Source organism: Ooceraea biroi, chromosome 1 (genome assembly GCF_003672135.1).
Source record: "Ooceraea biroi isolate clonal line C1 chromosome 1, Obir_v5.4, whole genome shotgun sequence".
Classification (NCBI taxonomy): Eukaryota; Metazoa; Arthropoda; class Insecta; order Hymenoptera; family Formicidae; genus Ooceraea; species Ooceraea biroi.
In genome coordinates, this window is record NC_039506.1 from 17,760,132 (window position 1) to 17,773,106 (window position 12,975).

The window sequence follows — 12,975 nt, forward strand, 5'->3', positions numbered from 1 at the left end:
CGATCTACCTTACGTGGATCTTCGCGTTCCGCATCGAGGCAGCGGTTCCTATACATATATGTATGTGATATGTGTGTGTGTGTGTATATCACACGTCCGTATTCCATTATGTAATGGGCCATTGTACCGCGCAAATCCTACCGCGGTGGGATGGAGCAATGCCGTTGGGTGTCGTACAACACATCGAGCGGAGGTCGGACAGGCAGACAAACGCCCGCTCCTCGTTTCGTAATCAAAGGAAACGACCGCGAATGGAATTATTAATGGCTTGAGATAGAGGAAAAGAAGGAGAGAGTGTTGCGCGCGTTGCGGCCATGTGTGAGAGTGTATTGGAATTCTCACGTAACGGTAACGAACATTTGCCGTGTCTTGCTCCGTGGTAATAAGTAAGCCTTTGGCATTTCGGATGTACGTAGGTACGTACGCATAGACGAGCGCGAGAAGTAACGTTTACCGGCCACTGGAATGTTCGATTTCGTCATCGCAAACGCGCGCGCCAGACAAATTACGCCTTCGGTATCGTTCCTATCGCGTATTACGCTCACGTTCTCAATTTCATTTTGTCGCGATGGACCTCATTGATTCGAACTCTAATTCACTCCCGCATTTCCGCCCGCCAACCCCCCAGACGCGTTTATCGGCGACTTGGCCTTCGTATGCCGACGAAACACTGGATGTGAGCAATCGATGAAAGTAAAAAAAAAGAAAGACAGAGACAGAGGATGCGAAAGACCGAAAGAGTAAAGCAGAAACGCGAACAAGAGGTGACAATTAAAGGTAAGGGGACGCGCGCATGGACGCGTAAAGTCATTAGCCTTAATTGGAGTGCACCGCTCGACTGTCAGCCGAGTGAATGGGTGACATACGTATCGCGATATATATCGTCGTTGAAAAGAGAAAGACAGAGATCGCGGTACAGAGGAACAAGAGGGCGGCGAGGGCAAGGCAAGGGATGGCAGGGTGAATGGCAGAGGGAACCGTCCATGGCCATTGATTTTGCCCGTATGCACATGCAACCTCCGCGTGTCTCTCTCGGACAGATAGTTTTACCCGTTTCATCGGACCTGCACGCGAGCGAACGCGCTGCAATTAATTAAGCCTGCGTGCGCAATTGATACCGGCGTTACACGCTGTTTTGTGTTTGTGCAAAAATCGTTTACGACGTTTACTCTCGTTTACTAAATCTCGTGATATTCGATGCGACGTACAACATTGTCATCATCATTGTGTTACTGCATTCCGAAAGCGCGAAATCGCGTCAGTGCTAATAATGATGATCGCTAGAACTTGCAATTATCGATAAAGCAATGTGCAAGCCGCGTTCGGATCTAGGAAGGATATTAACACAAAATACCCGTTATGCATCCAATGGTCAATGCGGTGCGTTAAAATAATTCCGATAATGCACCCGCGCGAGCGTTTCTACGCTACTCGCCCAACACGCTCGAGCAGATAGATTCGAGCGCGAGAATAATGCGTAATATACGCTGCCGTCGCCGCCACCGCCGCCGCCGCGCCGCCGTTAATTCTGATTGATAGGCACAAACGCGCGCGAGTCCGTGATTCACGAATCGTACCGTGCTCGTCATCTTGACACAATGAACGCTATAAACGGAAAGTAACGTTTACCAACGAACGCGATCGATCGCGTTCAAAGGAATGAAAAAGCGATGCCGCTTTCGACGACTTTGTAATCTTAATGATAAACTTGCGTAAAGCAAAGAAAGTTTCTTAATGAGCTAAATCGATAAGATATTTAAAAGAAATATTTCGTTGTAGTTGGTACATGCAGTACATTCGTGCCGGCGTAAGTGGAGAAAAGTTGAGACGGAATATAAAAATGTTCACACATTCTCCCAGGAAACTTTCGCGTGTTTAATCAAGCAGATAATTTGCGGGAACATAAATTGCGTAATCGAAACACGTGGCACAAAGCGAACTTATGATAAGAGTAGGTAAAAGCGCGATGTAACGTTAATCAAGTATTCCTGTAATCAATAAAAGTCAGTTTATTCTCGTGACGGGTGAACCATAATCGCTATGACTGATGATTGTCATCTCGTAACAATGATCGTATCTCATTATTAGTGTACGAATGAAAATGTACAAATTACAATTAAAAGCTCATTTGTCAAAGGTACATTAACTCTTGTTGTCGTCATAACTTTAGCATTATTCGCGTAATCTCTGCACAGCAAACAGGAATATGGTAAATTAGCACTTTACTCTTTGCATACTCCGTCGGTCCAGCGCCTTCATTAACCGCGAGGAAAATCAAAAGTGTAATTACTTTGATAAAAAACTTTTCCGGCTAAAAAGACACGATGTGTAACGAGGTATTTGCCGTTTTTACTCGTGAAATTTCATTCTTGTACGTTTTTCAGAAATTTTCATATTTCGCAATACTGAAAATTGGTAATTCTCTCGTGAATCCTTTGGCATTCTTGAATCTGGGGCGCTTCAACATCCCGAACGCGTACATTCACATTTCGGAAAAATAAAAAATAAAATGAAAAGGTGTTTTCGTACGTTCCTCGACTTTGTGTACGAATATATAGACATGTGCAATGTACTTGAAATAAATTCAAGATAAAATGAAGAGACAATAACGAAACTAATTACGTTTCGAATAAATCGCGGTACGTCGGACTTGGCCTTTGTAGCGGTACTTTGAATGAGAGAGGAGTTCACTAGCCGAACATTTTACACGTGGCTGCGCAAGACGCTCTGGAGGTAACATAATATCCACTCTCTTGCACGGCCGTGTCTCTATACGTGCGGTACGTTGCTCGTTTTCTCCCTCAAGGAGGCTAAAGAAGGCAGGTCATAACGTCTGGCGTTAATTTGCACGGCGCGGCAGCCTTAATGGTAGACTTGGAACATCGTGATGCACGAAATACGGCAAACGATAAATATTTCGAAATGCACGACAATTAAGCACGCGTAATATGCGGCATGTATCGCTGGTCGTACGCGAGTTTGCGAGCGCGTAACGAGGTAATATTACTTTTGATTAACCACTCTCTCACCCAGCTGCGACGCCACGAAATCAGGTCGCGCACCGACTTTGCGCTTGTATCGGCCCGCGTGTCGACCCGTTGCATTAATATGAAGAGCATGTCACCTCAATTTCTTGCTGCGCTGCGCGTGTTTCTGCTGCAAAACGATTTGCACGATTTTCAAGAATGCATCGCATCGTACATATTACAAACGGGTTTATCCGCTACGGTATTCAAATATACAGGACGCTCGACTAACCGCACGTTCTTACCGTTCGATCTGTGTATCCTTATACATGTGTAACATAATCTCTTTTCTCTTCGACTTTTCTCGTCAAGGAATCACTTGGCGAGTTTATCGGGATTATCGTTAGACGGAATAATCAAATATTCCTACGAGATGAAAACAAAGGCGATGCAGGCCGCATGGGTTTTTAGCGCGAAACTTACGGATGAACTAGTTTCTTGCGCGACTGCAGCTTTTCGAAATCAGGTCACCATGAGAGTGGTTCCCACCAAGGATGAACGTATCGAGGTAATCACGAACCCTCCTTCGCTTTGTTTTCCGTTCAATCCATACAACTTGAAAATGCAGGACTCTGCATTTATTTCATTTTCTTTTTAATCATGACAAATGATTAAATTCAATTTGGAATTGAAGACTCGAACGTTCTCCTCGGTGCTGATGTACTCAGGAGGGCAAAGTATAGAGAGAAAGTTAACTGGGCAGGTGAAAAGCATGAAAAAGGGCTAGAAGTATGCGTGTGGTCTAGACCGGGATGGATTCTGTGCTTGTGAAATAGTCGCTAATGCTTATCGATCCTGGACACCGGGTCCGTCCTTTTTGCATCAACCGTCGCTAGTGGGATTCTCCCTTGCGCGCACATTCGCCGTTTTTCTCGGCACTCGACCACTCTTTCCATATGCACGAAACGATGGAAAACGAGAACGAGACGGAAAGAAAAGAGATTATAAATTTCTCAATTCATCTTTTTCTAACTTGTCCGCTTTATTGCGCCCTATCAAATTTCAATACTTGATAACGTTGAACTTTGTTCCCCAGCTACATTATCATAACTTGAAAACGTGGAAACAAGTTTGTAATAGCTCGGTTACGCGAACGGAACAATCGCTCTGCTGCATTAATGTGATTTGATCCATTAAGCGCCTACCATGTTACTGGCAAGAAGAAACCGCAACTTGTTAAGTCAATTTCAGCAAACAGAGGATTCTGATCGAATTTAATCTCGACGACGCACGACAACGCGTATTGTACGCGTGTTTCAACGGGCGAAACATCGTTCCGGATAAACAGGCTTACATCTAATCGCGTTGCCCCGTACGTACGTCCAATTATAAGGTATAAATGCGCGACTTTAATCGTATCATCTTATGCAACGCAAAATCCTACAAACAAGATGCGCGAGAAGAAACGACGAGGCTAAAAGAAAAAAAAAAAGAGCACGTTCAAAGGGAATCCTCTTAACCGGCCGCATTCGCACAGGCATAACGAGACGATGCTCGACGATCCTGTTTTGTGGAGCTCGGCAGCTCGCTGCACCATTGCCTAGCCATGTCCATTGACATCAAGTGTCAAATGACGAAAACTGCAGAAATTGTTCTTTACTGTACTGAAACTCGCGGAAATGAGAGAAATTGAGATCGTTCTAATGTATAACGTTATACAAGACGAATTAGTTGGGTTCATCGCTCAAGACAGGCAACTGATTGACCGTCGCGCGTTCCTCTCTCGTCTTTACGAGAGAAAAGTCACGACACCGTTTGTCCAAAGAGCGGAATCCCTTTGACATTGACGCTGCCGCGAGAAATGAAATATACCTGACGATGAGTCACGGCGTCAAAGCACGCACATGCGAACGAATAAAAGCCGCTGGCATTGTCGGAGAAAATTGCCTTTGCAATGTTCAGTAGCCCGTCCTTTCTCGCGTGGATTTACGTAGCTTCCGCTCGACTCTTCGACAATGAGGAGATGCGCACGAGGGATTTATTCTCGAGCTTTCAATTGCTCGCGTCGAGGAACAGAACGTTATCTGATGACGTTGTCATTCAAGTACGACGAAAAAGGATCCGCGTAATAGTAATCTCCTCGCGATAATAATCATTCGCGTGCGACGTATCACTCTGAAATTTCAAACACCACACGCACATCTTCCGAATCTAACGTGACGAAACAGCATTCGAAAGAGCATTTGGTAGGTGGAAAGTAGTTTGGGTTTCGGGAGGAAAAGAAGAGAATGAGAAATGAACATTGCACGTATAATTTAATAATAACAATATATTTTATTATTAGCATTATGTTGCACAAACATGAGTATCGTATGCGGAACATCTCAGAACTAATGTCGATTTTTGCATTTAAAAGCTTGTTAGTCATCAGAAAAATTAAGTTTTCGTAATAAAAAGACTTGATTGAACACTGGGTTTTCGAAAATTTCTTAATTCTTTACATCTTTCTTCTGAAAAGAGGCAATAATGTCGATAAATCTAAATTTGTGCGAAAAGTTTGTTAAAATCGAGTATTCGATTACGTAGAGTGATGTGTGGTGTGGTACAATTCCGAGACATTGTACGTAGAAAACGTATTGCATCCACGATCAACGTGGCTACGCGCCTAAGATTTTTCAGATTACTTTTCAAAGGCGCGTTACGAAAGTGTGCATCACAAAATGCACACTACGAGTTCTTTGTTTGTTAAAAATTGTAGGTACGAGTGTACGTACTATGTATTATATGTGTATATACGTATATTAACAATTGGCTCAGGTATTCAGATACAGGAGCCTATACAAGGTGTATATACAACCTACAAGTCTTTATGTACACAGAGCGATACAACGATTAGAATCCAAAATATCATTGGTAATTCATAAAATATATTAAGTACTCAACAAGGAATGTATAAAAACACGCGTTACAACATACACGAGAGCTTAATCGACCCAAGACGATAAATATCTAGGAAATACCGCGCGGGCAAGTCTCTTTCTCCACATTCTCCACATCGGTCGATGGTCATGTCAGTCAGGGATCGTGCACGGTCCCGCGATCCCGCGGGACGAAATAGAAGATTTTCTTATGCTATCCTCCATTGGATCCACTCGCCAATTTTTCCGGTAAATATTTCGTTATCGTTGGTTCGATTAGTTTCCACACTTCAGCCAACTGCAAAAAAGATGGACAAGATTAGCGATCTCGATCCGTTCGCTCACGCGTTTCCATTACGCAGACATTAATACGAGTGTCATATTTCATCTTTAAACATTTACCATTAACAGACATGCAAACACGTAGAAAATAATATAGCAGAACACAAGAAAGCAAAAAAGAAGAACGACTCACCAAAGTCTTTTTGCGTCTCTCCGCGTATGCGAAACGAACATGTTTATCAATAGAAAAGTACAACGACATCGTTCGACATGGCGAGAGAATCGATTGATGGAATTGAACAATGACATTTACCTCGGAATGGCCGCGGATCTGCACGCTCACGAGACTCTGTAGCACGGTGGCGAGTATCTCGAGATGCGCGTGCACGAGTTGGGTCTCCATGTGCATGCAGAGCAGCGAGAAACAATTTCTCAGTTCGACGTTGGCGATCACCGACTCTTGGGATACCATCTTGTTCTCCAGATACTCGACGGTGTCGGCCTGCGTCGAACATGAAAAAAAAAAAAAAAAAAAAACACCTACTTAGCGACCTTCCATGCAAGATAATATAGTAACGATTGCCGGATAAGTTACGCATCGAATACAATTTACCGGCAAACGATAACGATATTAAATAAGCACGTACGTCGGTCCCACGAATGACGCCTTGCATCTGCCGTTTCTTGAGGGACAACATCGTGGACAGAGCGCGTTGATGATCGGCGCTGACACCTCGTTCGTGTCTCTCGCACAACATTCTATGTGCGACTAAAATGTCGAGCAGAAGATTTAATCTCTCGCAGACCATGGTCTCCTCTCTAACCGCTTGTTGGAGCGCTCTGGTCGACAGCAGGTTGAATTCTCTGTAATTATCGTAATTATGTTGAGAATTTTCCGATTTCTTCAGTCCTTATCTATACATATATTTATATATCAAGTTCGAAGCTCCAAGTTTATTCACGATAGATATAGTCTTACTTGGAGATTGCGTGGAAGCCTTTCTTCATGTCTTGCCAGAGACTGGAACCGCTGGTGATCCAAGCACCGGTACCGTGTTGTTCCGCAGCTAGAGTGTTGAGTTGAGTTCCGAGCTCGGCCATGTCGACCGCGTAATTGTGCGATCTGATTGCCAGACCATCGGCGATGTGCTTCAACCGGGAAATCCCGAGAAGTATCACGCGAATCTGATCGCGACTATTCGCAAACTCGGTCAGCGTCTCGGGCGGCACCAGTTCCTTCGCTCTGGACGACAGCTCCGACGTCGCGAATTCGTCCGGCACGCGCCTAAACACTTCGCGAATCTTGTGCTGCGTCTCATCGCCAGTGTACGTGAAGAAGAATTGTACGATCGGGTCCTCGCTCACTACCGGGTGACGAGCGATTAGCGTGAGGAATCGTAGGAGAGAGCGCCGTCTCTCTTCGAGAAATTGCGAATCCGCTGTAAAGAAAAATACAGATACTACAGATACTACAGATCGATCGACCAAGTTAGCAAGTTACAGTAAACGTATAAAAGTTATGTATGATATCAGATATGGCCTGACACCAGATAGGGCATGCTTACCTCCCACGATCTTCTTCGGTGGTAATTTGGGTATCAACCTGTATGGAAATCGGGCCAGGAGGAGGTCGTACAGCGACACAAAGTCATTGTAACGCCTGTAGACCACAGAATTGAATCTCTAAAAATGTGAAATTTCATATGAACGATATGGAATTTCTTCATTGAAACGGAAAAGTAGCGAGTACTCGGAATAATATCACATATGCATACACTGTACGATACCTTGCTGGTGACTTGATATTCGACGTGCTTGAGAAAGATACCCTTCTTCTCGGGAACGAGATTCACTTCGATGGTGTCTAGATTGCATATGTCCGAGTACGTGTGACTCAGCTTGGCGGGATTACCTCTGTGCAGTCTCTGTGCCAAAAGCGTGACTTCCGACAGATCACCCAGCGCAGGGACCGGTAATTCTGCGAATACCGACAAACAGGGCGTATTTATTTGCAATTGCAATCAAGTTCGAGCTGCTTCAATTAACCTTGAGATTCAGAGTTTTCCAAAAGCTTGTCACTCGGTTGTTTTCCCTGTTGAGCGAAGGCAACGAGCGCGAGGCCCTTGTACAAACCGCTCCTCGTGAGATAACCCGTCTTGCTGTCTACCAACTTCCATATCTGTGGAGAAAGCGCAGGAGAAAACCGTTTTAGGGGACACGCTTCAAGTATACCGCAATCGCATCGCGGCAATGATATATTTCTTGGTCCCCCTTGTTGTCACGGTGTTGAGATAATATCTTGAGAGAGAATCAGAGAGTGTACACCGTGTTCCGTGATAACGGTACTCTCTGTGAATGAAGCCTAAGGATTAGGCCATAAATGAAAGTAACTGCATTCCGAGAGGATTTTTCTACTTTGCCGCGTTATTCTACCTCTGTTTCGATTCACGGCGTCTCCTTCTCTCGGTACCCTTGCTCGCTTCCCTCGACCTCTCGTCTCGTCTATCTCGGGGAAACCGCAGGCTGCAGTGAGAGCAGCATACGCGAACGTACGTGGACTTGGTCTAGCACAGAGAGACGTGTATCTCTCCGAGGAAAACGGTCGTGATCGCGACGTAATATGTAAAATGCGCGCAGATTGATCACGCATGCGAATCGATATATTCGCAAGAAATAGATAGAAAATAAGGAGAAGTAGAAAATTGACGAAAAGAATCGTGCTTACTCGCGATATCAAGCGATTCAAGGTTCCTATGTTTTATTAACCGTTTTATTACGGAGCACTTTCAGATAGAAAAGTAGACGTACATTGCGTTCCAATGCGGAAGACGGCAATCAAATGATTTCACCTAACAGGAAGACGACCCGTGTGTCGTACGTTAAAACATGCGGCTGCTGTATCGTACTTGTTTTCACACACACACACACACTCTGATTCAGACAATTAAGAAAATATTGCCCGCTCTGATGTTTTGCAAAAAAAGAAAGAAAAAGAAGAGTCATTATCGACTTGATAGAAATAGATATTCTGAAATTTCTTATTTTACATTCCTGTACATCTTTATTCCGCCAGGTCAACATTTTTCAATGCTACTGACAGTCGCGAACATGCTGGAACGCATGTTTATGAACGCGTAGTTGTGCGGCCAACAGGCTGTATACGACGATACAGTTGACCCTGCCACGTAATCTTGCATCATTACGAAGGGGCGTCCATACGCGCTATCATCGACGGGCGTGTTGTTAAAGATGATAAAGTTCTACCGCGATGCGACACTTGGAGAATATTTGAATTTAGAGTGGTATATTTATGTAGCCACTTGTCGACATATATGTATACGTAAAGATTGAAGATTCAGAAATGGGTTAACGTCAATTCTTATCGCACGAGGCGGAAGATGTTCCGAAACTGTTAATCTCGCGTCGAGTGCATGTCGTTTTAGTAAGAGAACGATTAATCGTAGAATGACGCAAGCAATACCGCAACTAACGGATCAGAGCCGAAATAACAAGTGAAATTGTATTAATTGGAAATAATTAAAAATGATAATTACAAAAAAGATATCCCGGTGGCCGTACCTGACTAACAATGGAGCCGTTTAGCCGCGATTTGACCAGGAGGGACTTGAACACCTCGAGTTTGACGTTTCCGCTGGTGGGCGAGCAGATCTTCTCGTAGACTTCTCTGTAGAACGCTGGTATAGAGCCTGGGGAATTTGTGAGGGAGAAAAACGTAAGAGAGACGCAACAGGAAACAGGCTCGCTCGCTCTCGTGAAGCGTCCGCGAGCATATATCGATCGAGAGCATATATATATATATATATATACATATACATGTATGTATGCGACATGCGATTATGCGAATACGATTGATGGTAAACCGGTAGAATCACGAAAGAATTGTGATCTCATATAAATACATTTATTGTTACATTACACGTATACGATAACTTTTGGCTTTTAAAGCAATTTGCAACGTTCCTCGGTCAGATTTGCTTACACGTCCATATGCTACGGGAAAGAAGGACGCTCACAACAGTGAAATTTCTGCCACGCTAACGTCAGATACCTCAGCTGGTGTTAAACACGCGGCGCACCGTTACCGTTATCATCGTCGAGTCGACCGGTCATACGCATGATTACGTCGCGAGCGTCAAGACGGTCGAAAGATCAGCTGATTATCGACGGACAGGACGCATCCTTGAACGTGCAATTTTCTTCATTGTCTTTCACAATCAAGACAATGAAAAACGCTACTGTTCCGTGCCAAAGCACATTCGAACATTGTCCGAGACAACATCGATAGACAGAGGCGAAAGACTAAGGAAATAACAAAGATTTTCCATCTCGTTGCAACATTCCGATCGAATCTGGCAAATGTCTCGAGACGGTCGCGAAACGCGCGAGATCGAGCGTTTTAACACCTCGCGGGAAATCTTGTCGCGAGGACGTTACGAGGCTGAGCACGCTCATCATTTACCGAACGACAGATCGGTCGACGCCATGTTGGATCATCCGCGCGGGATCGGTGGCAAAGAATCGGTCGTCGTGGCGGTGTCCAAGAGCGACACGCTTTCAGATCTTGTATCGGCACGCGCCGATAATTTCGAAAGGTGGTTGCGCCACGTGCACTCGCATTTGCAGTTCCGCGCACCCGCGTGCGGATAGCGTTAAGTCACGTTGACGTCAACCACGACCACAACGGAAACGCGACGACGACGACGACGACGACGACGACGACGAGGACGTTACGCGATATGCCACGACACACACGACCGCCGCACGGCGCACAACTGTCGACAACACGGAAGACGGAACGCCGTGGCCGTGTACGATCCTCGGCGCACGATTGCGGCGTCCCGGCGCGGAATTTGCGCGAAGCGGCATAGCGGAAACGCGGAGCAAAGCGGCATTTATGATTCGAGAATCGCGTTGCGACATGCACTATATGAGCAATTGCGGAAAAATCGTTTCATTCTCGCGCGTAAATCGATCTGTCAAACGTATTTATTTTTATCTTGTAGACATTCCGCAACTGCGGAGATCAATCTTCATCGAATTCTCCGAGTGGGAATGGTTTTGGTGATGGTCTTTCGTGGCTCAATTGACGAATCTCCTTTCGCAACTGGTTGCACGTCCGCTTGTCCATCGATTCGATTAGCCGTATTTTTTGCGCAATCTCTTGCTGCATCATGGGCCGATATTTCTTTCCCAATCCGAGATTCTCCATGTCGCGTAAGAAATCCATCCTTTCTCGAATCCCTCGTATCACTGCGAAGAAATGCAAAGAAAGCGAGTAAAAGAAACACGTTTCTTCTTTTCGTTATTATATAATCGTTTTTTCGATCAATCAAACCCGTTGCTCGTTTTCTACATCATTCTGTAATCTCTGTACAATCGAATCGCGACAACTTACATTCATTTAGAGGATCCTGCACATTTTCAGATGTTTGCGGATCTCGTCTAATCCCATGAAGAATCTTGGGCCCACGAGGTGTTTCCGGCATATCCTTTCCGTAAGCCATCATACATGCCAAGTGACGCTTTTGTTTCTCCTTGTTGGCTAATTGTACAAAATTGATCGTATCTAAAGAGAATTGTGATCCCTGTCATTTTGATGTACTTACGTAAAGGCGCTGTCCTCCTGTATTGCTCCCTCTCGTAAGCACCGCTACTCACGATCGTGTCGCGTGAACGCCTTCTCCAGGTATTGGGCAGTCTTATCTGTTGCAAGCAAGAGAATGCGCTATAGGCGGTTATCTTTAGGGAAAATCATCTTCGGATAATGACGTACGCTACAGCATTAAAATATTTACTCCATCATCTTGGACATAATCTTGATTTGTTTTCATCACGTCGATGGAAGGTGGTAAGGATTCACCTTTCTCCACCGCTTCTTGAATAGTTTTCTTTTGTAACACCGTTAGTTTTGATTCCTCCATCAACACTGAGTCATCAAGAAGGAAATTATATTATGTATATATATATATATATATCTATTAACTACTCTGTTGACTCTATTAAACTCGTATAGACACAAGTAAATAGTACTTACGCTCGATCAGATTTTTCGTTTCATCACTATATCTCGCTCTTGGGGGATTGTGAAACGCGCCCACTCCCAGACCTACCCTCTGATATCTTCGATCCATTTTTCAAAGTTACCGTATAAAACCGCACTAGCTCTCTACGGAAAACAGCTTGGTTAATTGCCGGCGAATTGACCAAATCACCACGAGCCTCGTGGCTCGCTACAGCTCTAGTCACAACACACCTTCATTGCATGCTTCATTCCCCGCGATTGTGATTCAACGTTCAACATCGGGTCGCGCGCGCACGCGGCACGTTTCTATGACTACTCTGACAAAAATGACTCGATTTGATCGAACTAACTTCAAACCAAGATTCGTAATAGCAGCCTGTTGTCCGTTGCGTTGCGCATTATCCACATTTTGTCAAGAGCGTGTTATTGTCGCTTAAACCCTCTTTCATTTCTCTTATAATCTTTTTTTCCATCTTCCCGCATAAATAAAATTTGATTGAATTTCTACCGAGATTTTTGTTACACCTCTAGTGTCTTCATCCATCTTATATCTCTTAATCGAGAAATGGCTGTGCTTTGCGATCAATCGATCCGCAAAATTGTCGGCTGTAAAAAAGAAATTTGCAAGCTCAGATCATGAGTTCTGTAAAATGTCTAATGGTAACATTTCCTTCGAAGAAGGGACAGTCGATGAGGTAACTGGTGCGTGCCATGTACGTGGCGCATGCGTGCCTTTGTCGAGCGGACCCTACTGACGAAGCTCCAT

At 44.6% G+C, this 12,975-nt stretch overlaps 2 protein-coding genes across 6 annotated transcripts; both read right to left on the reverse strand.

Moving 5' to 3' along the window:
* Nucleotides 1-5,277: 5,277 nt before the first annotated feature.
* Nucleotides 5,278-10,985, reverse strand: LOC105274995 (sorting nexin-8). Of its 5 annotated transcripts, none has more exons than XM_011331568.3 (9): nt 10,647-10,982; nt 9,746-9,873; nt 8,213-8,345; nt 7,942-8,144; nt 7,732-7,849; nt 7,146-7,605; nt 6,814-7,030; nt 6,360-6,668; nt 5,278-6,182 (listed from the first exon to the last, which is right to left on the reverse strand). In XM_011331568.3, the coding sequence occupies exons 1-9, from the start codon at nt 10,669-10,671 to the stop codon at nt 6,099-6,101; spliced, it is 1,677 nt and encodes a 558-aa protein (XP_011329870.1). In that variant the 5' UTR covers nt 10,672-10,982; the 3' UTR covers nt 5,278-6,098. The 5 variants fall into 5 exon arrangements, with proteins under 5 accessions (XP_011329870.1, XP_011329869.2, XP_011329873.1 ...); XM_011331567.3 differs by having other exon boundaries at nt 7,954-8,144; nt 10,647-10,980; XM_011331569.3 differs by having other exon boundaries at nt 6,041-6,182; nt 6,480-6,668; nt 10,647-10,984.
* A 225-nt stretch (nt 10,986-11,210) lies between these two features.
* On the reverse strand, nt 11,211-12,842 carry LOC105274994 (UPF0193 protein EVG1 homolog). Its single transcript, XM_011331565.3, has 6 exons — nt 12,441-12,842; nt 12,222-12,353; nt 11,983-12,113; nt 11,794-11,890; nt 11,583-11,729; nt 11,211-11,437 (listed from the first exon to the last, which is right to left on the reverse strand). Exons 2-6 carry the CDS (start codon nt 12,316-12,318, stop codon nt 11,211-11,213), a joined length of 699 nt encoding a protein of 232 aa, XP_011329867.1. The 5' UTR covers nt 12,319-12,353; nt 12,441-12,842.
* Nucleotides 12,843-12,975: the final 133 nt, after the last annotated feature.

Excerpts from the sequence above, each read along its gene's own strand:
- LOC105274995 (XM_011331568.3), bottom strand. The coding sequence starts at position 10,671 with ATGGCGTCGACCGATCTGTCGTTCG. Across the intron at positions 7,031-7,145 it reads GGCTTCCACGCAATCTCCAA|AGAATTCAACCTGCTGTCGA; the intron begins GTAAGACTATAT and ends CGATAATTACAG. Across the intron at positions 6,669-6,813 it reads GCGTCATTCGTGGGACCGAC|GCCGACACCGTCGAGTATCT; the intron begins GTACGTGCTTAT and ends TGTTCGACGCAG.
- LOC105274994 (XM_011331565.3), bottom strand. The coding sequence starts at position 12,318 with ATGGATCGAAGATATCAGAGGGTAGGTCTGGGAGTGGGCGCGTTTCAC. Across the intron at positions 12,114-12,221 it reads AACGAAAAATCTGATCGAGC|TGTTGATGGAGGAATCAAAA; the intron begins GTAAGTACTATT and ends TTGATGACTCAG. Across the intron at positions 11,730-11,793 it reads CAGGAGGACAGCGCCTTTAC|CCAACAAGGAGAAACAAAAG; the intron begins GTAAGTACATCA and ends TTGTACAATTAG.